At 48.9% G+C, this 25,081-nt stretch overlaps 2 protein-coding genes across 8 annotated transcripts in view; one reads left to right on the top strand and one right to left on the bottom strand.

Moving 5' to 3' along the window:
• Window positions 1-25,081, top strand: part of ccnyl1 (cyclin Y-like 1) — a 212,162-nt gene that overhangs the window by 41,928 nt on the left and 145,153 nt on the right. For 2 of the 4 annotated variants that reach the window (XR_011936124.1, XM_072482678.1), the window contains exon 1: window positions 24,848-25,040. The exons of 1 other annotated variant lie outside the window; for it this stretch is intronic. Coding sequence is in view for 1 of the 3 variants with exons in the window: in XM_072482678.1 (XP_072338779.1) it covers window positions 24,848-25,040 (193 nt within the window). In the remaining 2 variants the exon portion in view is untranslated. Of the gene's footprint in view, window positions 1-23,868; window positions 23,890-24,847; window positions 25,041-25,081 lie in introns of those variants that run through there. One more of the 4 variants, XM_072482687.1, reaches the window with a different exon arrangement.
• mettl21a (methyltransferase 21A, HSPA lysine) lies at window positions 1,090-25,056 on the bottom strand. 4 transcript variants are annotated; one of them, XM_072482735.1, is made up of 4 exons: window positions 24,959-25,056; window positions 15,561-15,733; window positions 9,152-9,263; window positions 1,090-2,242 (listed from the first exon to the last, which is right to left on the bottom strand). In XM_072482735.1, the coding sequence occupies exons 2-4, from the start codon at window positions 15,705-15,707 to the stop codon at window positions 1,845-1,847; spliced, it is 657 nt and encodes a 218-aa protein (XP_072338836.1). In that variant the 5' UTR covers window positions 15,708-15,733; window positions 24,959-25,056; the 3' UTR covers window positions 1,090-1,844. The 4 variants fall into 4 exon arrangements, with proteins under 4 accessions (XP_072338836.1, XP_072338843.1, XP_072338852.1 ...); XM_072482742.1 differs by lacking the exon at window positions 24,959-25,056 and adding an exon at window positions 24,693-24,838; XM_072482751.1 differs by lacking the exon at window positions 24,959-25,056 and adding an exon at window positions 24,725-24,746.

Here is a 25,081-nt window from a genome sequence, read left to right as displayed (position 1 = left end):
CTTCCTTCCAACATAAGGTCAAATGTGGGGATGTTCGCTGATGATTGTATGATATTCAGCACCATTTGTAACTCCTCAGACACTGAAGCAGTCCATGTGCAAATACAGTAAGACCTGGACAATATGCAGGCTTGGGCTGACAAGTGGCAAGTAACATTTGTGTCACACATGCCAGGCAATGACCATCTCCAATAAGAGAGAATCAAACCATCGGCCCTTGACATTCAACGGCATTACCAATGGAATCCGCCATTATCAACATCCTCGGGGTTACCATTGACCAGAAACTGAACTGAACAACCATATAAATACTGAGGTTATAAGAGCAGGTCAGAGGCTAGGAATCCTGCAGCGAGTAACTCACCTTTCACTCCCCAAAGCCTGTCCACAACCTACAAGGCACAAGTCAGGAGGGTGATGGAATACTCCCCACTTGCCTGGATGAATGCAGCTCCAACAATACTCACGAAGCTCAAAACCGTCCAGGCCAAACCCGCTTTAATGACACCCCTGCTAAAAACATTCACTCCCTCCATGCACTGCAGGAACTCAACATGGCTCCTTAGGCAGCTCCTTCCAAACCGCTACCTCTACCATCTAGAAGGACAAGGGCAGCAGATACCTGGCAACACTATCACTTGGAAGTTCCCCTCCAAGTCACTCACCATCCTGACTTGGAACTGTATCGTCATTCCTTCACTGTCGCTGGGTCAAAATCCTGGAACACCCTCCCTAACAGCACTATGGGTGTACCTACACCACATAGACTGCAGTGATTCAAGAAGGCAGCTCACCACCACGTTCTCAAGGGCAATTAGGGATGGGCAACAAATGTTAGCCTAGCCAGCGAAGCCCATATCCCGTAAAAATGAATTTTTAAAAAAATCTCATGGAATGGATAACCTTCATGTGTCAGTCCATGTGTTACAACAACAACTCGGTACAGCACTCTTATCAGAGTAAGACATCTTGCGATTTGATAACCCACACCTTCTGAATCAGAAGTGAAAGGGTTAACTGCTGAGCTGACGCTTCACACAAGAGGAAATAAATGTAGTGCAAAACAAATAGACCCACACAGGTAAAACATCATCTTAAACAAAACAATTTCTTTATTATGCTTGCTCAGGTGGACCTTCTTGGACACAAATGTTGAGGCTAGAGCTCAGAAGTGTGATGCCATCCAGTTTAGACCTAAAGAAATATAGAGCAGATTTTTTTCTAAATAGCAAGGAGTGGGGAATGGGGCAAAGCGGAGAAATGTAGGGGTCCAAGTACAGAAATCACTAAGTTAGTGGATAGGTACAGAAAAATGATGCAGAAAAGTAATGGAATGATAACCTTTACCTCAGGAGGGCTGGAATACAGAAGGGCTGAAATTATTTTTCAGCTGTAGAGAGCTCGGGTTAGTCTGCCTCTGGATGACTGTGTCCACTTCGCGGAGATGCACCTCAGGAAGCATTGATGGGCTTTGGAGCGGGTGCAGCCCAGATTTACCAGAACTAAGTAGGTTAAATTAGGGCAGCAGGGTTGCATAGATGAGGCTTGTTATCCCTTGAGCAAAGAAGATGATCTAATTGGGGTCATTAAAAAGGATTTGATAGGGTAGATAGAGAGAAAATATTGGTGAGCAAGTCCAGAACAAGAGGACATAACACTAAAATTAGAGTCAGGCCTTTGAGAGGTGTTTTCCTAAAACACTTACACAAAAAGGCAGTGGAAGTGTGAAACTCTTTCCCTCAAAAACTGTTGAGGTCGGGGGGAGGAGATCAATAGAAATTTCAAAACTGAGAATGGTCTTCTCCTCTTCCTAAGTAGATGTGAACAGTAGTTAAAAATTCTAGTTAAAGATCTTCCTTCACCATTCTTTTCTGTGCCTTATAAACATGAACATCTTTCTCAGTGTCGTAATAGACTTTTTCCACCACAAAGCGACTCCCGAGCATCTGGAGGAAGTTCTGGTCTCGCTCATAGCGGATACGGCAGGACAGCAGGATTGTAGTCTGCTCGGAGCTGAGGTATTCCAAAGTCTCCAGCAGTGCCGGGAAGGTCTCCTCCAGGTAAACCACGTCTGCCCCTAGGACCACGTCGTAGCTGCCCGCGTCAAACTGGTGCAGATCCACCCCCCAGCTCAGCTCCCTGGCCCGCGCCCTGCTCCGGAGGTCAGGAGGGATGTTTTCTCGGAGATTAGACTCCAGGAACTGTAACGCCACTCCCCTGTCAGTGACTGTTACATCAGCACCTTTATTAAGAGAAACAAAATAGTGTTAAAGAAAATATATGTTCATTTTCCAGTGATGGGTGAGGGATTAAACCCTTTTAGCGTTCGGAAAGAAATAACACCAACATATCAGCTTGCAGCTATAAAACACCTTTAATGTAGCAAACTGTTCCAAAGTAACTCATTGTAATATCAGAGGTGTGGGAAGGGGTGAGAAAGTGACATGGGGAAATTAAACCGAGCAAGGCAGGGCATAGTTAGGGAAGGTGACTGACAACACTGGCAAAGAAAAGGTGTTGAAGAAGCTGATACCTGAGCACAATACTGAGCGAGTGTTGCACTGCCAGAATGCCACCTTCTCTTGGTGTCCTGGGCCAATAGTTATCCAAACCCAATATCACTAAAAAAAAAGGCACAATGGTTAGCACTGCTGCCTCATAGGGCCAAAGACCCAGATTCGATTCCAGCCTTGGAGTTTGCACGTTCTCCCCGTGTCTGCCTGGGTTTCCGCCGGATGCTCCGGTTTCCTCCCACAGTCCAAAGATGTGCAGGTTAGATGGATTAGCTATGCTAAATTGCCCCTTAGTGTTCAAAGATGTACAGATTAGGTGGGGTTACAGGGATAAGGCAGGGGAGTGGACATAGGTAAGGTGCTCTTTCAGAGGGCTGATGCAAATTCAATGGGCCAAATGGCCTCCTGCACTGTAGGGATTCTATAGATTTCCTGGTCGGTATGTTAGTGCTGTTTCTGGGAGCTTGCTGTGTGTAACTATTTGCTGCATTTCCTACATAACAGTCTGCATTTCAAAAAGTATTTCATTCGTTGGAAAGCACTTTGGAGGGTCCTGAGATCATCTTGTATGTCTATCTTTCTTAATATCGCCCAGCAATCTGTCAACCTGTGCGTAGGAAACATGACATTTGCTCAGTAGTCATTTAATCTCATGGCCACATCCCACAGTCGGCACAGTCAACTTAAAGGGGCTTGGAGGACTTTCGGTGGCAACAATGGTGTGAGTGGGCGCACATTTGGTGGCTCCCACTTGTGGTGGAATTTACAGACCTTTTCCCCGGTAAACGGGTGGATTTGCTGATTTTAAAAAGTTGCAGGAGGGGTGGTGGGAGAGAGTGTCCCACCTGTGGATGGATTTGTGGTCCAGAAGTGGTTGAAAAAGAAAGGAACAGTTGGTGATACCTGGAGTTGTGTCTGCGACACAGGTGAAGATGGTGGAGGGTCAGAGACTGACCCTATCCTCTCCGTGGTCGACGGACCAGCTGCTGGGCTTCCTTAACGATAAGCTCACCCAGCAGATGAAGGAGAATTTCGAGGACCTGGCCAGGGGGGTGGATCCGATAAAGGCGGGGATCGACCGCATGGAGACGAGGCTGGAGGCCCAGAGCCAGGCGATCCAGAAGGTGGAGGAGACGATGGGGGAGCACAAGGAGGAGCTTAATGATGCAGGAGAAAGTGGAGGACCTGGAGATTGGTTTCTCAGGCAAAATCTGAGGATCGTGGGACTGCCGGAGGACAGCGAGGGAGCGGACGCCGCCGTGTATGTTGCTCGAATGTTCGAGAAGCTGCTGGGCGAGAGGGCATTTGTACGGCCTTTCGAAGTGGACCAGGCACACAGGGCGCTGATGGGGAAGCCACAAGGGAATGAGCCGCCAAGGGCGATGGTAGTGCGCCCGCATTGGTTCTTGGACAAGGAACGGATCCTGGGGTGGGCCAGGCAGACGAGGCTGCGAGGGTAACGAGCTAAGTGTATACCAGGACCAGGGTGCGGAGTTGGCTAAGAGAAGAGCGGGCTTCAACAAACTGAAGGCGGCCCTCTTTAAGAAGGGGGTTAAGTTTGGCATGCGGGTGTATGTGGAACTAAACAACACAGGGAGGGTTTTGGCGGCCACGTTGTGGGAAGCACTGAAGGCAGTGGTGAGAGGGGAGTTCATTTCAAAATGGGCGCAAAGGGAGAAGGCGGTGCGGGTGGAGATGGAGATGGAAAGGCTAGTGCAGGAGATTCAGCAGGTGGACAGGAGGTACTCGGAAGCCCCGGAGATGGGGCTGTTGAAGGAGTAGCAGAAGCTGCAGATGGATTTCGGGTTGTTATCCACAGTTGGGCAGCTGAGGAGGGCGGTGTATGAATATGGTGAGATGGCGAGCAGGATGCTGGCGCACCAATTGAGGAAACAGGAGGCTGCGAGGGAGATCTGGAAAGTGAAGGACAGAGGGGGGAACGGGGTTTTGTAACCGGTGGGGGTGAATGGGGTGTTTAGGGATTTCTACAGTAGGTTGAATGTGTTGGAACCCCCGGCCGGGATGGAGGGGATGAGGCGGTTTTTGGAAGGGTTGGAGTTCCCGAGGGTGCAAGAGAAACTGGTGGAGAGGCTGGGAGCCCCCATTGGGCTGGTAGAAGTGGTGGAGAGGCTGGAGGCGATGCAGTCGGGCAAAGCCCCGGGCCCGGATGGATATCCAGTGGAGTTTTACAAAACATTCTCGGGGTCCTGGCGTTTAACGAGGTGAGGGAGAGGGGGAGTTCCCCTCGCCGCTGTCGCAGGCCTCGATCTCTTTGATTTTGAAGCGGGATTAAGATCCGGAGCAGTGTGGGTTGTATAGGCCAATCTCACTGTTAAATGTAGATGCCATGATCTTGGCCTCGAGAAATGAGAACTGTGTGCCGGGGTGATAGGGGAGGACCAGGTGGGGTTCGTGAAGGGGAGGCATCTGACGGCTAATATAAGGAGGTTGCTAAACGTGATAATGATGCACCCCCAAGGGACGAGAGGTGGGGTTGGTGGTCATCATGGACGCCGAGAATGCCTTCGATCGGGTGGAGTCGGATTATTTATGGGAGGTTGTCATGTGAGAGTACCTTTAAGAAATGGGTGTTTATAAATGGGTGTGTATATAAATATCTGTAGTGAGAGTACCTTTAAGAAATGGGTGTTTATCAGTGATGTCAGTGTGTGGGTGGAGCTGGGCTGTCTGTCAGCTTTTTACTTTCGTTTTAGGCTGTTTGCTGCAGGGTGTGTTTTAGTTTTGTTTTCAGTGCTGGATAGCTGCAGTCACAGCCAGTAGGTTTATGAGTCTCTCTCTGTAATCTAAAGAATGTAAATTGATCCTTTAAAACTAATAACTGCTCTCAGTAGTGACGTTAACCTGATGTGCTTCTGTTTAAAGTTTTTTTTTAAGCCTTCTGGATGTTAAATGGACAGCTTAAGAATTACATAGTGTTGTATTCTTTGGGGGTTATATTTGAATTGATGGTTGCTAAGATGTTCACTGTATATTTTAAAAAGGTTAACTTGAGTTCACAGAATAAACATTGTTTTGCTTTAAAAAATACTTTTCCATTTCTGCTGTACCACACCTGTAGAGTGGGCCGTGTGCTCCCCATACCACAATCTAGTAAAAATTGTGGGTCAGGTGAACTCCATGATACACTTTGGGGTTCTCTAAACCCTGGCACATAACAAGGTCCTGGGACGGTTTAGGCTTGGGCAGGGCTTTGTGGATTGGGTCCGGCTGCTGTATCAGGCACCGGTGGCGAGTGTGCGGACGAACCGGGTGAACACGGACAATTTTATGCTGCAACAGGGGATGAGGTAGGGATGTCCACTCTCCCCACTGCTTTTTGCCCTGGTTATAGAGCCGTTGGCAATGGCGTTGAGAACGTCGAGGGACTGGCAGGGGAAAATAGGTGGGGGTTGGAGCACAAGGTCTCGCTTTACGTGGGCGATCTGTTGCTGCACATTTCGGACCTGTTGGCGGAATTATGGGAAGGGGGCAGGAGACGGAATTATGGGAAGGGGGCAGGAGAAGAGATTGGGGGAGATGCCGTTTAAGGTGGTGGGAGGGAGCTTTCTGTACTTGGGTATTCAGGTGGCACGGTGGTGGGAGCAGCTACACAAGTTAAATCTGGCGCGGTTGGTGGAGCAGATGAGGGGGGACTTTAGAAGGTGGGATGCGCTTGTCATTGACGGGGAGGGTTCAGACGGTGAAGATGAAGGTCTTCCCGAGGTTCATGTTCGTGTTTCAGAGCCTCAAAATCTTCATTCCCAAGGCGTTTTTCAGGAAAGTGAATGCAGTGATCTCAGGGTTTGTGTTGGCAGGTAAAACCCCGCTGGTGAAGAAGGTGTTGCTGGAGTGGGACTGGCTCTCCCGAACTTTATAAATTACTACTGGCGGCGAATATAGCGATGGTCACGAAATGGGTGGTGAGGGCATCGCGGTGGTGCAGTGGGTAGCACTGCTGCCTCACGGTACCGAGTTCCCAGGTTCGATCCCGGCTCTGGGTCACTGTCTGTGTGGAGTTTGCACATTCTCCCCGTGTTTGCGTGGGTTTCGCCCCCACAACCCAATTGATTGACCAATTGGGTTTGACCACGCTAAATTGCCCCTTAATTGGAAAAATGAATTGGACATTCTAAATTTATTTTTTTAAATGGAAATGGGTGTGGGGGAGGAGTTGGTGTGGGAGCAGATGGAGGCAGCCTCATGTAAGGATACGAGTTTAGGGCCACCGCTAATGGCGCCTCTGCCGTTCCCGCTGGCCAAGTACTCCGCTAGCCCGGTAGTGGTGGCGGCCCTAAGGGTGTGGGGACAGTGGCGACAGCACATGGGATTGGAGGGGGCGATGCTGTGGGCGCTGGGCGCTGATATGTTTGCTCCGGGGGGCTGGATGGGGGGTTTCGGGGTAGCAGCGTGCGGGGATCGAAAGGTTTGGGGATTTGTTTGTAGATGGGGGCTTAACGTGTTTGGAAGAGTTGGGGGAGGAGTTTGAGCTGCCCGGTGGGAATGGGTGTCGCTACTTGCAGGTGAGGGACTTTGTGCGGAGGCAGGTATCGACTTTTCCGCACCTACCGCCCCAGGGACTACAGGATAAGGTAGTGTCGAAAGTGGGAGTGGGGGAGGGGAAGATATCGGAAGTACATAACGAGCTTATGGATTGGGAGGGAGCACCAATAGGGGAGGTGAAGCGGAAGTGGGAGGAAGAGTTGGGTTGGGAGCTGGAGGCTGGGTTGTGGGAGGATGCCCTCAGGCAAGTCAATGAGTCCTCGTCGTGTGCCAGGCATAGCCGTATACAATTTAAGGTGTGCACAGGGCACACATGACTGTGGCCCGGATGAGCAGGTTCATTGAAGGGGCGGAGAATAGGTGTGGGCGGTGTGCGGGTGGGCCTGCGAATCATGTCCATTTGTTTTGGGCATGTCTGAAGCTTCGGGGATTTTGGCAGGGGTTTGCTGACATCATGTCGGAGATGTTGAGGGTGAAGGTTGTCCTGAGTCCAGAAGTGGCCACTGTTTTTTTTCTTCAGAAATTTAGAGTACCCAATTCATTTTTTCCAATTAAGTGGCAATTTAGTGTGGCCAATCCACCTACCCTGCGCATCTTTGGGTTGTGGGGGAGAAACCCACGCAAACACGGACAGTGACCCAGAGCCAGGATTGAACCTGGGACCTCGACACCGTGAGGCTGCAGGGTTAACCCACTGCACCACCTTGAAGTGTTGCTTTTTGGAGTTTCTGAAACACCTGGGGCGGGATTCTCCGATATCGGCGTGATGGCCGCCGACCGGTGCCAAAAACGGCGCGAATCAGTCCGGCATCGCGCCGCCCCAAAGGTGCGGAAGTCTCCGCAGCTTGAGCGGCCGAGCCCTCACCTTGAGGGGCTAGGCCCGAGCCGGACTGATTTCCGACCGCCAGCTGGCGTGAAACTGACTTTGCCGGCCGGCGCATGCGCGTGAGCGTCAGCGGCCGCTCACGGCATCCCCACGCATGCGCAGTGGAGGGGGTCTCTTCCGCCTCCGCCATGGTGGAGACCATGGCGAAGGCGGAAGAAAAGAGCGCCCCCACGGAACAGGCCCGCCCGCGGATCGGTGGGCCCCGATCGCGGGCCAGGCCACCGTGGGGGAACCCCCCGGGACAAGATCGCCCCGCACCCCCCCCCAGGACCCCGGAGCCCGCCCGCGCCGCCGTGTCCCGCCGTCCCAAAGGTGGTTCAATCCACGCCGGCTGGCGTGGGTTGACAGCAGCGGGACTTCGGCCAATCGCGGACCGGAGAATTGCCGGGGGATTCCCGCCGACCGGCGCGGCACGATTCCCGCCCCCGCCCAATCTCCGGTGGCGGAGAATTCGCAACACGACGGGGGCGGGATTCACGCCGGCCCCCGTCGATTCTCCGACGCGGTGGGGGGTCGGAGAATCGCGCCCCAGGAGTCCAGGGGGCGAGAGAGGACGATGTCTTGGCTTTTGCCTCCCTGGTAGCCCGGAGACGCATCTTGTTAACATGGAGAGACTCGGAAGCTTGAATTCGGGGGTGTGGGTTAGTGATATGGTTCGTTTTCTCAGCCTTGAGGTGATCAAGTTCGTCCTGAGGGGGTCGATGGTATGGTTTGCCTGAAGGTGGCAGCCGTTTATCGACTTCTTTGGGAAAATTAAGCTGTTGGCAGTGGTGAGGAGGAGGAGGGGGGAGAGGCGGGGAGGGGGGTGTTTAAAAAGGGGAGGCATGGGGAGTTGGGTAAGGTTTGGGAAGGTTGGTGGGGAATTGTGGTTGGGGAGTTGTTTATGTAAGCCACGTTGGCTGGTTATTATTGTTTGTTTGGTGTGTGGTTGTTTATTCTGTTCAAATTTGTAATATAAATGCCTCAATAAAATATTTTACAAAACAAAATTTAAAGGGGCCAGAGTTTTTTTCTCAAATAGAGATATAATTGAGACAGCCTAGAGCCCACGAATTTTTGATGATCCAACCACCCCCCGCCACCCAACCGACCCCCAATATGTTTGCACAATTCGTCCCAACACCAAAATACATGAGTAATCGTCAAGAGCAGAACTGAGACTACATGCTAGGCTTTCAAGCATACCTTGCTGCAATAATGTGAAATTGCCGTGTGGTTTCAGTGCAATGAACATCAATAACCCATCACCTACCTAGCAGTGCTGCAACTATTCCGACTAATCCTGTACCTGCTCCCAGCTCTATCACAGTACGGTCTCGGAGCTTGACTGTTCCTAGTTCAAGATATGTGCAAAGTACAATGGCCTGAAACACAGAAGAAAGGCTTCTCTTAGCTTCAATTGCCTTTTAGGTAGTCGGGTCATATATGGTCTTGCAATTTTCCTTTCCAAAAGATTACCTCAACAGACTTATGTCCTACAGTTTTGGTGATGCAGTTCAGCATCCTTTGTCAATTAAAAATAGGCAAGGCTGGAAATACTCAGCTGGTCAGCCAGCATCTGTGGTGAGCCGATGCTCCCTGACCAGCATTGTCTGTTTAGGCACCTAGAGTATTTTGCTTTTGTATTTGCCCTTTGACAATTGTTGCTCTAATTCAGTTGGTCATATTTTGTGTTCAACCTGTTCAGACACCTCTGCGAGGGCAGCAAGGTGGCGCAGTGGGTAGCACTGCAGCCTCACAGAGCTGAGGTCCCAGGTTCGATCCCGACTCTGGGTCACTGTCCGTGTGGAGTTTGCACATTCTTCCCGTGTTTGCGTGGGTTTCACCCCCACAACCCAAAGATGTGCAGGGTAGGTGGATTGGTCGCGCTAAATTGCCCCTTAATTGGAAAAATGAATTGAGTACTCTAAATTTTTTTTTTTTTAAAAGACACCTCTGCTTTTTTCAGAAGAAGACATGTGTTATTCTTTTGTGTGTAGTGCTTTTACACTTTTCTGCACTAAATTTTAGCTGCTATTATTCTGCCTATTTTGCATATTTTGTCAAACTCTTCTGAGTTGTCTCCTCCAATCCACTGGTCCTCCTAGTTTGATATCTTCTGAAAGTTTCACCAGTGTGCATTGAGTTATTAAATTCAGGTCCGCGTTGCTCCTAGGACCAAGCCCGGAGGCACCCTACTGAGTTTTCCCCATCCTGCCAACACCAACACATCACTACTACTGAGAACCTTTTGCTTTCCCACCCATCAGAAAGCTTCTTATCCATTCCCAGGGTTTCCCTGGAATTGACATTAATTAAAAGCCATATTAAGGCCTCCCACCACATTCCACTTGAATGGTCACTGCCTCAAACAATTGGGGAGGTAGATCAGGCAGTATCTACCCATTTTAGATCCATATTGACTGCTGTTAATTAGATTACTGTTGTACACACGATCCTCAAGGTTACTCCTAATATGCGATTCCATTACTTTGAAAACTATGAAAGAAAGGCTAGTGAGGTGCGTAGTTGGTGTTAATCATAGAATTTACAGTGCAGAAGAGGCCATTTGACCTATCGGGTCTGCACCGGCTCCTGGAAAGAGCAGCCCACTTAAACCAACACCTCCACCGTATCCCCAAAAATTAGTAACCCCACCTACGGGCAATTTAGGATGGCCAATCTACCGAACCTGCACATCTTTGGACTGTGGGAAAAAACCGGAGCACCCGGAGGAAACCCACGCAGGCATGGAGAAAATGTGCAGACTCCGCACAGACAGTGACCCAACCGGGAATCGACCCTGGGATCCTGGAACTGTGAAGCAACAGTGCTAACCACTGTGCTGCCATGTCGCCCATAATGTTGGAATCATGCCGCAATAGAGTAAATGCTTTAAGTTGATAATTAAGTGCAATTGCCCCTATTTGGGGAATGATTAAAGGAACTATTGGAAAAGTGTGAAAAGCAGTTCCTGGCTGACGGGCACGGCAGAGGCGCCGTCAACAGTGTCCCTAAGCTTGTGCTCTTGCAAGAGGCTGCCTCCATCCGCTCCCACACCGACCCCTCCCCCAATACTCACTTCCTGATCATGGCTATTTTGCTGCCCAGTAGTAGTTCATGAAATTTGGCGAGGCCAGCCTGCAACGCCCCCCCCCCCTCCCCCTCCCCCCACCAAACACATCTCCGCTCCAGCAGCACCATCTTCATCCCCCCCACACAAATCCCGATATCAATGCATTAATCTTCCTAAACAAGCCTTTGGAATAAAAATCGGAAGGTTCTGGAAATTAATAAAAACCTCGGGAGAACCGTCATCTTCACGGACTGCACCCGCCCCGCCAACGGGAGCATGTCCCACCTCTTAAAATCCCCCTTCATTTTGCTCCACCAGCCGGGCCAGATTTAATTTATGTAATTACTCCCATCCCCGCGCCACGTGGATGCCCAGATACCTGAAACTCACCCACACTACCGTAAATGGCAGCTTGTCCAGCCTTCACTCCTGCCCCCTCGCCTGGATCGGGAAGATCTCACTCTTCCCCATGTTTAACTTATACCCAGAGAATCGGCCAAATTCCTCCAAAATGCCCTTGATCCCCCCCCCCCCACAATACCTTCCAATGGGTCTGATATATAAAGCAATAAATCGTCTGCATATAGCGAGACCCTGTGCTCCACCGCCCCCCCACACTATACCCTGCCAACCACTTGCTGTCATTGCCAATGGCTCTATCGCCAAGGCAAAGAGCAATATCCCTGCCTCGTCCCACGATGCAACCTGAAATACCCCAAACTCACCCGGTTCGTCCTTACACTCGCTGTTGGCACCCGATACAACAACCGGGCCCAATCCACAAACGCCTGCCAAACCCGAACTGCCCTAGTACCTCCCGCAAATATTCCCATTCTACCCAATCAAAGGCCTTCTCCACATCCATAGCGACCGCCATCTCCACATTCCGTCCCTCCGAGGGCATCATGAAAATGTTCAACAAACGCCTAACGTTCGTCGACAGATGCCTTCCCTTTACAAACCTCGTCTGGTCACCCACGGCAGGCAGCTCTCAATCCGCGAGGCCAAGATCTTTGCCAGCAACTTGGCGTTTACATTCAGCAGTGAAATTAGATGGTAGGACCCACACTGGTCCGGGTCCTTATCCTTCTTCAAAATTAAGGAAACCGAGGCCTGCGATAACGTGGGGGGAGGTCCCCCTTCTCCTTCACTTCATTAAATGCCATTACCAGCAGGGGCCCCAGGTCTCCTAAAAAAATTTTGTAAAATTCTATCATCCAGGCCCAGGGTCATCCTTACCTGCATCGCCCCCATACCCTCCAGCACCTCCACCAGTCCAAACGATGATGCCAGCCCCTCCACTAAGTCCTCCTCCACCTTGGGGAACCCCAACCCGTCTAATAAACGCCTCATTCCCTCCCTCCCCATCCAGGGGCTCCGAATCATATAACTTCTTGCAAAAGTCCTTGAAGACCCCATTCACCCCTACCAGGTCCAGTACCACTCTTCCCCTCCCACCCTACACCTTTACGATCTCCCTCGCCGCCTCCTGCTTCCTCATTTGATGATCCAACATATCTTCTTCCCATATTCATAGACTGCCCCCCTGGCCCTCCTCAACTGCCCCACTGCCTTACCCATAGACACCAGCCAGAACTCCAGCTAGAGTTTCTGCTGCTCTTTCAACAACCCAGCCTCCGGGGCCTCTGAATACCTCCTGTCCACCTGCAGAATGTTATCCACCAGCCTAGCCATCTCTACCCCTCCCGTCTTGTCCCTATGTGCCCATGGCGATATAAACTCCCCCTGTTTATATCCTCCCATAACATGCCGGCCGAAACCTCACCCAAATCATTCAACTCCACGTACCCCCGAATGGCAGCCCTTATCCACTCACACACCTCCTCATCTGCTAACAACCCCACATTTAACCTGCACTGCAAGCGCTGCCACCCCCGCCCCACTTGCAAGTGCACCCTATGCGGCTTGTGGTCCGAGACCACGATCGGCAAATAGTCCGGCTCGACCACCCCTGCCAGCAGAGTCTTATCCATCACAAAGTAGTTGATCCGGGGGTACACCCTGTGCACATGGGAGAAATACGAAAACGCCTTCATCCTCGGCCTCCCAAACTTCCATGGGTCCACTCCCCCCATGCGCTCCATAAACCCTTTTAACTCCCTCGCCACCGCCAATACCCTGCCCTAGCGTGGATTCGGCCGGTCCAATTTCGGCTCAATAACTGTATTAAAATCCCCCCCACTATCAGCCGGTGTGAGTCCAGGTCCGGAATCTTCCCTGGTACCCACCTCCATGAATTTGGCATCATCCCAATTTGGGGCATAGACATTCACTAGGACTACTGGCATCCCTTCCAGTTTCCTGGTGTCCCCTCCACAGCAGACACCATTTCCCTGGCCCAACACTCATCCTTAGAGCATCTCGGTAACAAGGACTCCTACATCAGACTCCTATTTATTGACTACAGCTCTGCCTTCAACACCATAATCCCAGCCAAGCTCATATCAAAGCTCCAAAACCTAGGACTTGGCTCCTCACTCTGCAACTGCATCCTCGACTTTCTAACCCACATACCTCAATCAGTAAGAATAAACAACACCTCCTTCCACAATAGTACTCAATACCGGGGCCCCGCAAGGCTGCGTACTTAGCCCCTTACTATACTCCCTGTACACACACGACTGCGTGGCAAAATTTGGTTCCAACTCCATCTACAAGTTTGCTGACGACACAACCATAGTGGGCCGGATCTCGAATAACGACGAGTCAGAATACAGGAGGGAGATTGAGAACCTAATGGAGTGGTGCAGCGACAACAGTCTATCCCTCAATGCCAGCAAAACTAAAGAGCTGGTCATTTACTTCAGAAAGCAAAGTACTGTACACAGCCCTGTCAGCATCAACGGGGCCGAGTTGGAGATGGTTAGCAGTTTCAAATTCCTAGGAGTACACATCACCAAAAATCTGTCCTGGTCCACCCACGTCGACGCTACCACCAAGAAAGCACAACAGTGCCTATACTTCCTCAGGAAACTAAGGAAATTCGGCATGTTCACATTAACGCTTAGCTAAGTGGGCTAGACAGCTGGTTTGCGATGCAGAACAAGCCCAGCAGCGCGGGTTCAATTCCCGTACCAGCTTACCAAACAAGCGCCGGAATGTGGCGACTACGGTCTTTTCACAGTAACTTCATACTTGTGACATAAAAGGTTATTATTATTAACTTTTACAGATGCACCATAGAAAGCATCCTATCTGGCTGCATCACAGCCTGGTATGGCAACTGCTCGGCCCAAGACCACAAGAAACTTCAGAGAGTCGTGAACACAGCCCAGTCCATTGTCTCCTCCGGTGTTCCAAAATAATACTCACAACCATTGTGGGTCACCCAGAGGTGAGCCGGGTACAGCACCCCGAACTTCACCCCCTTCTCATAGAGGACAGCCTTGACTCGATTGAATTCCACTCTCCTCTTGGTCAGTTCCGCACCCAGGTCCTGGTATACCCGGAGCTCGTTACCCTCCAGGTGCATCTCCTCGTCTGCCTGGCCCACTGCAAGATCTTCTCTTCGTCCAAGAACCGATGTAATCTCACCACCATCGCCCTTGGCAGCTCATTCGCCTGCAGCTTCCTCATCGGCGCCCCACGCGCCCAATCAACCTCAGGGGCCATTCAAAGGCCCCCTCCCCCAACAGCTTCTCCAGCATTTTGACTACATAAGAACCTGCGTCCGCTCCCTTGATGCCATCTGACATCCCCACAGTTCTCAAATTCTGCTTCCGGGTGCGGTTCTCCAAATCCTCCACTTTCTCCTTGAGCCGCTTCTGGGTATCCCTCAACATCCCGATTGCAGCCACTCACGAGGTAAGCTGCTCCTTGTGCTCCTCCACCTTCTGGGTCACCTGGCTCTGGGTCTCCGGCCTCAGCTCCACACGGCCGTTCCCCGCTCTCAGCGGGTCTACCACCTTCGCCAGATCTTCCTGAGCCTCCCTCCTTTGCTGACTGAACTTTTCTTTCAGAAAGTCCACCAACTGCTCCGTCGGCCATTGGGCTGGTCGGGCCGACCCCTTGCTCTCCACCATCTTTCCACGTGTCGCACCAAGAGTCTCTTGTTCTTGCAGCTCCTTTCTTCTAAATCCATTTCTGGTCCACAAATCCATTCACCGGTGGAGTATAGTTTTCCTCGGCCACTCCTGCACCCTTTTCCTTCAAAACATCGCCCAACAACCGGGGAAAAGGACCAAAAAGACCACCTCGAACAGAAGATACCAAATGTGCGACCACTCACACCATGGCCGCCTCCAGAAGTCCGCAAATCTTTCCTTTTGTATATCAGTTTCACCTCTGATGATAATCTGTCAATGAAGATACTAAACCAGGTTTCCTTGGCTGAGGTCTCAGGCACCCGTGAATATGAAGTAAAAACAGAACATGCTGGATAAACAGAGCAGATCTGGCAGCATCTGTAATGAGAGAAACAGTTAAAGTTTTGAGTCTCCTGAAGTCATATGGACTGTTTCTCTCTACACAGGTGCTGCCAGACCTGCTGAGTTTATCCAGCATTTTATTTTTATTTCAGATTTCCAGATCCGCAATATTTTGCTTTTACTCATGAACATGAAATGGCAGTCTGATTGATACTTACTGCGTCCCACACTACTGCTGCTACCCCAAGCTGATTCCAGTTCTGTCTGATCACTATATCTCGCTTGGCATAGTGAAAAGTTGCTGACGCTTCATGGAACTTCCGGAGTCCTGGTATCATTGCACCATCATACGGCAGTAAAGCCATTATGTTCCAGCCCGGACTCTCACGCACTGTGTAAAACCAAGAAGGAGAGGCAGGCATTTATACAGCATCTTTCACAACCGTAGGATGTCTGAAAATGTTTCACAGCCACACTGGAATACTTTTCAAGTGCAGTCAGGAAAATGGGCAGCTGCTTTGCAAACAGCAAGCCACTACACACAACAATGTGATTGTGACCACCTTATCTGTTTTAGTGATGGACGAGAACTCCCCTGCACTTCTTCTGAATAATGACATGGGATCTTTTAGGCCACCTTAGATGGCAGACAGGGCCTTGGTTTAATGGCTCATCGAAAAGACGACACATCTGACAGTGCATCAGTCCAGTGATTCAGGGTACTGCTTAATTGGGAACCCAGAGTTTTGGCTCATCACAAACACAAATTAAACCCAGCAAGTAGAGTAATAATTTGAAATAAAAGCAAAAAAATGCTGCAAATATTCATCAGCCTCAGCTGGCAGGATCTGTGGAGAAAGAAACAGGTTGATGACCAAGTTTGAGCATCAACGTCAGACATTGGCGAGATCTTCTGGCTGTTCATGCTAGCGGATTCTTCCAGTCCCGCCAATGGTGCACCCTTGCCGTAGGTTCCTGGTGGCATTGGTGGGGGGATTCAATGGGAAATCCCATTGACAGTGGCAGGACCAGAAGATCCTGCTGCCGGCCAACAGTGGGTCGCCTCATACTGCTGAGAAACATGCAGTGGGAGGCAGGGAATCACACCCAAACTGGCGTGATTCCCTTGCCGCGTAGTGCTCAAGCGAGAGCACAATGCTGCCAGAGAATCCCGGGAGAGGCCTCCAGTGGACCTCCCGAGAGGCACCCCACGTTGCGAGACTCACCAAAATCCTGCGAGACGTCGGAACACCGCCCAAAATGGGCAGGACCAAATGACACTTGCGCAAATAGGTCGTAAACATACTTATGACCTACCTGCCCGGGATCCACTGGCCTCCGTCGATTCTCCAGCCTCCCCAGGGACCAGGCGGAACGGCATCCGGGGAGTCCCCTGGGCCATCGGAGACCCCTGGGCGGTCAGGGTAAGTGCAAAGAGGCTCACTAGCCTCTTTGCACTGCCAATGGTCAGGAGCTGAGGGGGGCCATGCCTACGAAATTAGAGTGGAGGGGGTGGTTTGAAGGATGGAATAGTGCAGGGCAGGTACGTAGAGGCCTCCCGGAGGTTGGGGGGGGGAGGGTCATGGGTGGGGGTCCTGAAAGGGAGGGGGTTCTCTAAGGAGGCTTTGGGGGGCCTGGTGGGGGGACCCTCAGGGACCCCATAGTGGGGTGTCCTCACCTGGGGGGTGTGGGGTAGTATCCATGTGTGTGGGGAGTTACATTGCCCATGGGTGGGGTTCAAGCTCACTTCGAGATCAGGGCACCCTTTCAAAATGGCAGCCTGATCTCTGAGTTCAGCTCCCCAGTGTTAAAACAAATTCCAAGTGTGGGCTAAACCGGTGAGAAACTCCCCAGTGCCCGAAAAGTGACTAAGTGTCATTGAATAGCGGTGGGGAACTTGCCGGAAGAGCTGGCGGGAAACTCCCTGAAAAATCCCTCACAAATTAACTTAGAAAATTTTAGGGAGACTCCGCGCTCTGTTTCTCTCTCCACAGATGCTGCCAGACAATAAATTGTATTTATCACAGAATCATTGCATGATTGCAGCAAGAATGATGATTTCTGGTCCTTCAGGTCCATGTCAGCTCTCTGCAAGAGCAACTCAGTTAGTCCCACACCCCTGACTTTTCTTCGTAGCCCTTTTACTTCAGGTGCTAACCTATTCTGTTTTGAAAGCCACACCCCCAGGCAGTGCATTCCAGATCCTAACCATTCCCTGCATAAAAAGGATTTCCCTCATGCTGTCTTTGGCGCTTTTGCCAATCACCTCCAATTGGTGCCCTCTGATTCTTGAGCGTCCCACAAATGGAGACAATTTCTCTTTATATGCTCTGTCAAGACACTTCATAGTACTAAAAACCTCTATCAAATCTTCTCTCAGCCTTATCTTACACAAGGAAATTCACCCTCAACTCCTCTCCATTCTGTAAATCTTTCCTTTTAAAAAAAATAAATTTAGAGTACCCAATTATATTTTTTTCCAATTAAGGGGCAATTTAGCGTGGCCAATCCAGCTACCCTGCACATCTTTGGGTTGTGGGGGTGAAATCCATGCAGACATGGGGAGAATGTGCAAACTCCACACGGACAGTGACCCAGGGCCGGGATTCAAACCCGGGTCCTCAGCACCGTGAGCCCGCAGTGCTAACCACTGTGCCACCATGCTGCCCTGGTATACGTTATTAACCACTTTTGCAAACTGCCCTGACACCTTCAGTATTTTGTGCACATATACCCTCTGTTTCTGAACCCCTTTAAAATTATATCCTTTGGATTTGTACTGCTTCTCCTCATTCTTCCGACATATTGTGTCACTTCAAACATCTCTGCATTAAATTTCAACTACCAGCCTACCTATGTCCTCTTGCAGTCTATCCTTATGCTCCTCGTTGTTCACAAGAATTCCAAGGTTTGTGTTGCCTTCAAATGTTGAAATTGTGCCTTGCATATCCAAGTCTGAGTTATTGATATAGATTAACAAAACCACTGATTTTGGAACAGATCCCTGGGGCGCCCGACTATATACCACCCTCTCGTCTGAAAAACAGCCATTCAACATTGCTCTGTTTCCTGTCACTCAGCCAACTTGGCATCCATGTTGCCACTACCACATTTGTTCCATGGGCTTTAACTGTGCTGGCAACCCTATTACATTAGAACTAAAGCAAAATAATGTGGATGCTGGAAATCTTCCAGCTATCTTTCAGCAGCAATACCTGCCACTCTGCCAAGTTTTCTGTGGTTCCCTCCCTCTCTGCAACTCCGCTGTAACTTTATACACCTCCTCTGGACCCCTCATTTGTTTATCTACTTGTTCCATTATCACATACCTGGTGTTTGATGTGGCTCCAGAATTGGGTGCATGGGTAAGAAAGAGGGGTGGGGAGCACGGGGCAGTCGCTTAGGAAGGGGGCCGAGGTTGCAGTGGGAGAGAGACAGGGAGTTTGCCTGCCTTCCCTCTCTCCCGCCCTTCAGCTTCACAAATCCAACCAGCCCATTGCGGTGAGGCTTTGTCTTGCAGTTAATTCACATTGACATTCTCCCTCTTCATACCTCCTTCATAGTTTACATTCTGTGGTCTTTTGGTCCTTACTTGGTTCCAATTAAATATTGGCTTAATTACTTCTCCCCAATCAACCGGCACCCCCTACCTGCCCGAACCCCAGGTGTTTCAGGGAATATCTAAGACTTTCACTATAACACCCTTCAAGATCTCCGCACATTTCAAAGTGTTTTACTGCCAAATATGGTTTCCTGTGAGTTAAGATATTTCTCATTTATTTTTGATGCTATGTTTACGAGAATTTTAAAATATTTTGGGGGGTATCATGAGGGGAAAAAACGTAATTTTGAAAATGTGAATGCAGTCTATGTTTTGAAGGTTGAATTCAGTGGAGGGCGGCACAGTAGCACTGTGGTTAGCACTGTTGCTTCAGTGCACCAGGGATCCGGGTTCGATTCCCGGCTGGGTCACTGTCTGCGCGGAGTCTGCACGGTCTTCCCATGTCTGCATGGGTTTCCTCCGGATTCTCCAGTTTCTTCCCACAAGTCCCAAAAGATGAGCTGTTGGGTGAATTGGACATTCTGAATTCTCCCTCTGTGTACCCGAACAGGTTCCAGAGTGTGGCGACTAGGGGATTTTCACAGTAAATTAATTGCAGTGTTAATGTAAGCCTTCTTGTGACACTAATAAAGATTATTATGTCCCTGTCCTTCATTCCACTAAAATATTTTAAAATAGGGTTTCACCCGGTTCTTTTTACGCACTTTCGTTTGTACTGTTACCCTCACCCGGCTATTCCAATGCTGTTGTGGCCAACCTTCCACTACCATAAGATATAGGAGCAGAATTAGGCCACTCCGCCCATCGCGACTGCTCCACCATTCAATCATGCCTGATATTTTTCTCATCCCCATTCTCCTGCCTTCACCCCATAACCCCTGATCCCCCTATTAATCATTGGCTGAAGAAATTCCTCATTAAATTAAATTACCGCCTTTTGTAAACTTGAGCTCATTCATATCCTTCCTTGTACTAAGTCCTATTCACCCCCAACTGTGCCTGCAGACTACTCGCTCCTGAGTGCTCATTCCTGCATTACCTTGAATTTCAAATCCCTTTACAGCCTTGTGCTTTCCTCTCTCTATAACCTCCTCGAGGTCCTGCTATCCTCTGAAATCTCTCAGTCTCTAATTTGGGCCTCTTGCGCATCCCTGATTTTAATTGTTTCGCCATTGGCGCTCTGCTTTTCCTTCAGGATCTTCTTCAAAACTACTGCTTCAGTCGAGCTTTTAGTCAGTTGTCCTCATATCGCCTCATTTGGCTTGTGTCAAATTTTGCTTAATAATGCTGCCGTGACACACCTTGGGTCCTTTTACTATGTTAAAGGCACTTTATAAATGTAAGTTGTTGTTAATATAATGTAGGAAATGCAGCAGCCAACTTGCAGATAGTAAGGTCCTACAAGCAGCAATGCCAAATGACCTGGTCATCTTTTTTTGATGCTGATTAAGGGATAAATAATGGCCAGGTCCCTGGGGAGAACTCCCTTGCTCTTCTCCAAAATAGTGCCATAGGATATTTTACATCTGAGAGGGCAGATGATGCCTCAGTTTAAACGATTCATCTGAAAAATTGCACAAGATTTAATGTGTGCCCATGTGGCTCGATGTCACACTACGTCTTGTGATGCTTCTCTGAAACGCATTTGGGTACTTTATTACTTTAGAGGTGCGATGTAAATAGAAGTTACTAAAAAATGGCTTCTCCTAGATTTTGTGCTCGAGTAGGTCTTGAACACACATGTTGATTTAGAGTAACACTGCTGCGTCATTAGTGAAGTGAGTGCAAGTTACTGCTGCCACTATCCCCCTCCTGAGGTGAGATGCTGTAAGGTCCCAGAAAACCTAACTAAAAATTGAGCTAAATGTGCAAAATAAATGAAAGCATCCTCAAATAATGGGCTCAACATCTGACAGGTGACAAGCCTGTACACAAAGACCATTTAACTAGGGTAATAAACAGACGATAATGCAAAGGTACAGTTTAGTAATAGGAATTAATCACCTCATTATTGTGTGCACAACCAAACAAGTATTTGTTGGCTGATGTGGTGGGTGCTAACGCTCTGCATAGGTCTTGTGGTAAAGTGGATGGCATCCCTACCTCTGGTCCAGAAGTTCCAGGTTCGAGACCAATGCCGGGGCTTGTTTGCCAGGGAAGGAGTGTCCATCACGCGGTTCAATGGGCTGATAATCAGCTCAGGAATCCTTCCACCACTTCCCCACTATTCTCCAAAGGGAGCAGTGTGTGTGTGAAAAAACGCTTAAAAAAGGGAGGGAGCCGAGTTGTCAGCATTAGAAGGTAAATGGCTCGATATGTAACACTTGGCCCATATGATCTGCTGAACTAATTTTGAATGCCTGAGCAGGGAGCTGGGCGATTTTCAAGAACATTTCTTTCCCTTACTGGCCTTGAGTTTTTCTCTTTTTTTCCTGCGGGCGGAGAGGTACAGGGATCCAGTCATGATGTTCCAGCCGTCAGTGGGTGTGAGGCAGGCCTGATGCATCAGCTTTTCAGTCCCTGTCCTGTCACTTTTGCATATAACAAGGAAAATCCAATTTGAAACTAAAGGGTGCACAGAAGCAGCAGACAGTGCAGATGAAGGCAGTGCTATGGTGATTGTGGGTATCTTAAATTACAGGCTAAATAGTACCACTGGATACTAAGCCATTTAGATCAGAAGATATCAGATTCAAGGTCCAAAATCTCATCCAAGTACTATTTGTAGCACCACAATTGGCCCACAAATTACCAAAGGGAGGAAAAGAAAGATTGCTCGTTCTTCCTGCTCCTGATCAGTGACCCCTGCCACACATGTAAACATTGGGTGATGGGGGAGGATTTGACCCTAAGATGGCAGCCTTGCAGTACTTATTGGGTAATGATGGTATAGTGGTAATGTCGCTGGATTGGCAATCCAGAGGCCCAGACTTCTCTGGTGACATGGGTTCAAATCCCACCATTGCAGCTAGTGGGATTTAAATGTAATTAATAACCTGGAATTGAAAAACTTGACTCAGTAGCTGAAACCATTGTAGTAAGAACCCATCTGGTCATGTCCCTCCTTTTTAGAGAAGGAAATCTGTCATCCTTACCGGTCTGGCCTACATGTGACTCCAGACCCATGGTAATGTGGTTGACTCTTGAAATGACGTTGTAAGCCACTCAGTTCAAGGGCAATTAGGGATAGGCAGCAAATGCTGGCCGGGCCAGCGGCAACTGCATCCCATGAAAGAATAAACAAAAAAGGTTATTTTTCACATGTGGGCATTGTTGAATATCAGTAGGCTGTTCAATTGGAGGGGCATGATTCCGTCATCGGAGGGTTCTTGCACCGTATTACCTACCAAGGGTCAATAGATCAAGAATGGGAAAGAGGACCCTGGTGTCAGTCATGGCACAGTGGGTACCATTCTTGCCTCTGAGTTTGGTGGTTGTGGGTTCAAGTTCTAGTCCCAAAACTGGAGTGCTAAAATCCAGACTGCACACCTGTACAGTGCAATACCGTGGGAGTGCTGTTCTGTCAAAGATGCTACTTTCAGATGAGACATTAAACTAAAGCTCTACCTGAGCTTTCAGTTAGTTGTAAAAGATCTCCAGGTACTATAGCGCATTAGATTGGGAGAATTCTTTCTCATGCACTGGCCGATGTTTCACCTGCAACTGATGTCACAAACAGAATATCAGCTTGAGGACCTTGTTATGCACAACATGGGCACTGTATTTCCCATATTACAATAATTGAAAAGTCTTATGTTGGCTCTAAAACACTTTGGGACAGCCTGATATCATGATAAATGCAATTTCTTTCTATGTTAAATCAACTCCATTTGTTTTTTGCTTCCTTTTCAAGAATCCTGTCAACATAAATAGATTAGCAGGTCTCCAGTCCTGAACTTCAGAAAGAATATATGATATGCCCAGAGTCCTTCTATAATACATTTGCTGGTTCATATTAATGAATAGTGGATTTGCTAAATCTAGCTGCTCCTGCTTTTCCTATTAACAAGACTCCCACAATAGTGCAGCAAATTTATCTGGTGACTAGCACAGGAATATTGGTTGGACTTTCCATAGAACAAAGCAATGTGGCCAACTGACTCTGTGCTATCTCTTTTCAGAAGGAATCTAAAACTAATCCCGTCTGTCTCTCTCCCATTAAACTTGCTATCTGCCTCCGGTTCAAATATTTAACAAGTTTTCCTTAAAGATGAATGGATTGCGGCTCAACATCCTCCTGTCACAAGTATTTCATACTCCAATAACCTTTGACATTAAAACAAAATAATCTCTCCCTACTCTCTTCCTGACAATTTTAAATTGATTTACTTTCTTCAGTACTGTTAGCTCCAGTTCAATTATGTTTCAATTTACGTTTGTTTAGTTTTAATTCATTTGTCCACTAAACTTCATTGTTACACCCATAGGAAAATATCTACTTTATTTCCATCTCCAAGTTGAACGTTCCCCATGACTTATCCATTTCCTACATTTTATGTTATGTTGGTCCTTTCTTATCGCACAGAACTTAGCCTTTTACAAAACTGTCCTCCTTATCTTTAACTACATATTATCCTTTACTATTCAAACATTGTCATAACTACTATTTCCCAATTGTTCTACTTTCATGTCAGGTCTTTGTTGAACTTCATTTCCAAGAGCTAAATAAAGCAATGCTTCTTTCTTTGTTGGGCTGTAAACATGTTGCTCAAGGAAGCAGTCTTGCTGCTGGATAGGCTGGGACCACCTCCACCACACAGGTAGCAGCAATTCAAGACGGCAACTTGACATTGTTCATGGCAATAATAAGGCTGTTATACATGACATTACCGTCCTTGGGGTAAGGAGAAATAAATCACAACCCTTATTGCCATCCAACAATGTGTGCATCAAGTGAGGAGAGGATAAAGTTCAGCTGAGATGGCCCTGCTGTTGATCAGCCCCACTGATTAAGCTCACAAAAAAGTAATAGTTACTTAGATGAGGTACGAGTGTAAGTGGAATTGTTGCTCAGGGATGAGTCAATGGGTTTGAAAGAGAATGGGGATTTTTATTTTAAACAACAAAGAAAATGGACTGAAAAATTAAAAGGGGGAAATAGGTAGGCAGTGGATCTCATGTTTGAATGGTCTGTTTTAAGTTTAAATTTATATTGGAAACAATGACAATTGTATAGGAGTTAGAAACTTATTCATTTTTTTACCCCTCCCTGGAATTACTCGACAATTTGAATCCTAAATAATGGTTTATGGCAATGCCTCAGCATAATCAAGGTACAAGGTTCATTTGGAAATCATAAACCATTGTCAAGTTTAATTCAATACATATTTCATGATTGCAAAACGTCCCCATCCCATTTAATCATGGATAAGCTGTAAGGTATTTTGCACATAAGTCTGTGTGTCATGAACAGCTGTCTATGACATTTTGAAATTTTGCCAAGATAAAAAAACGTGGGTGGACTTTAAGGGGGCGGGTAGGAAAGCGCCTTTAATTCACAACAATGAAGCCGGGTGATTGACACGGCAATGTCCAATGGGAGTGAAGGACCAGTGATTGACATGGGTACTGACCCATGGGGATGAAACGTAATGATCGATTGGTCTGACAGCGTCCAATCAGGGGCGGGGTTTCCGTTGGGCGGGTTCGGTTGCTATGCCGGAGTCCGGGGGCCAGGCGCGGCGCAAAATGGCGGAGAAATTCCGCGGGGCCAAATGAAGCTAAGGCCGCAGGGGTGAGCCGGGGATTCAACGGCATCCACGTCCCGGTCAGAGAGCCTGCCGTTTACCAGAAGAGACGAGCGAAGATTCCCTTCCTCACCCGAGGGGCGGTGACAACGACGTCGACCGCGAACCCCCTCCCTTTCCTGAAGGAAAAAACGCTCTTAGGCCTCAGGCGCCAGGGCTAAAGTTTTTATCGCTTCCCTTCCCCGGCTGAGGCGTGATGGGGAACACCTTGTCTTGTTGCGTGTCCCCCGGGGCGAGCCCTACGCTGTCGGGCCGCGGCGGGCTGCGGGGCCAGGACCAGCGGCAGCAGGAGAGGATCGAAGCTTACCGAGTGGAGGCGGAGCTCCGGGAACCCGAGCCCAGCCCCGGAACCAACCTGCAGCACATCAGCGACAGGGAAGCGCCGGAGGGTAAGAGAGGCGACACCGCGCGGCTGAGGGGACGAGAGAGG

Source organism: Scyliorhinus torazame, chromosome 2 (assembly GCF_047496885.1).
Source record: "Scyliorhinus torazame isolate Kashiwa2021f chromosome 2, sScyTor2.1, whole genome shotgun sequence".
Taxonomy (NCBI): domain Eukaryota; kingdom Metazoa; phylum Chordata; class Chondrichthyes; order Carcharhiniformes; family Scyliorhinidae; genus Scyliorhinus; species Scyliorhinus torazame.
This window is presented reverse-complemented; position numbering and strand designations above follow the sequence as displayed.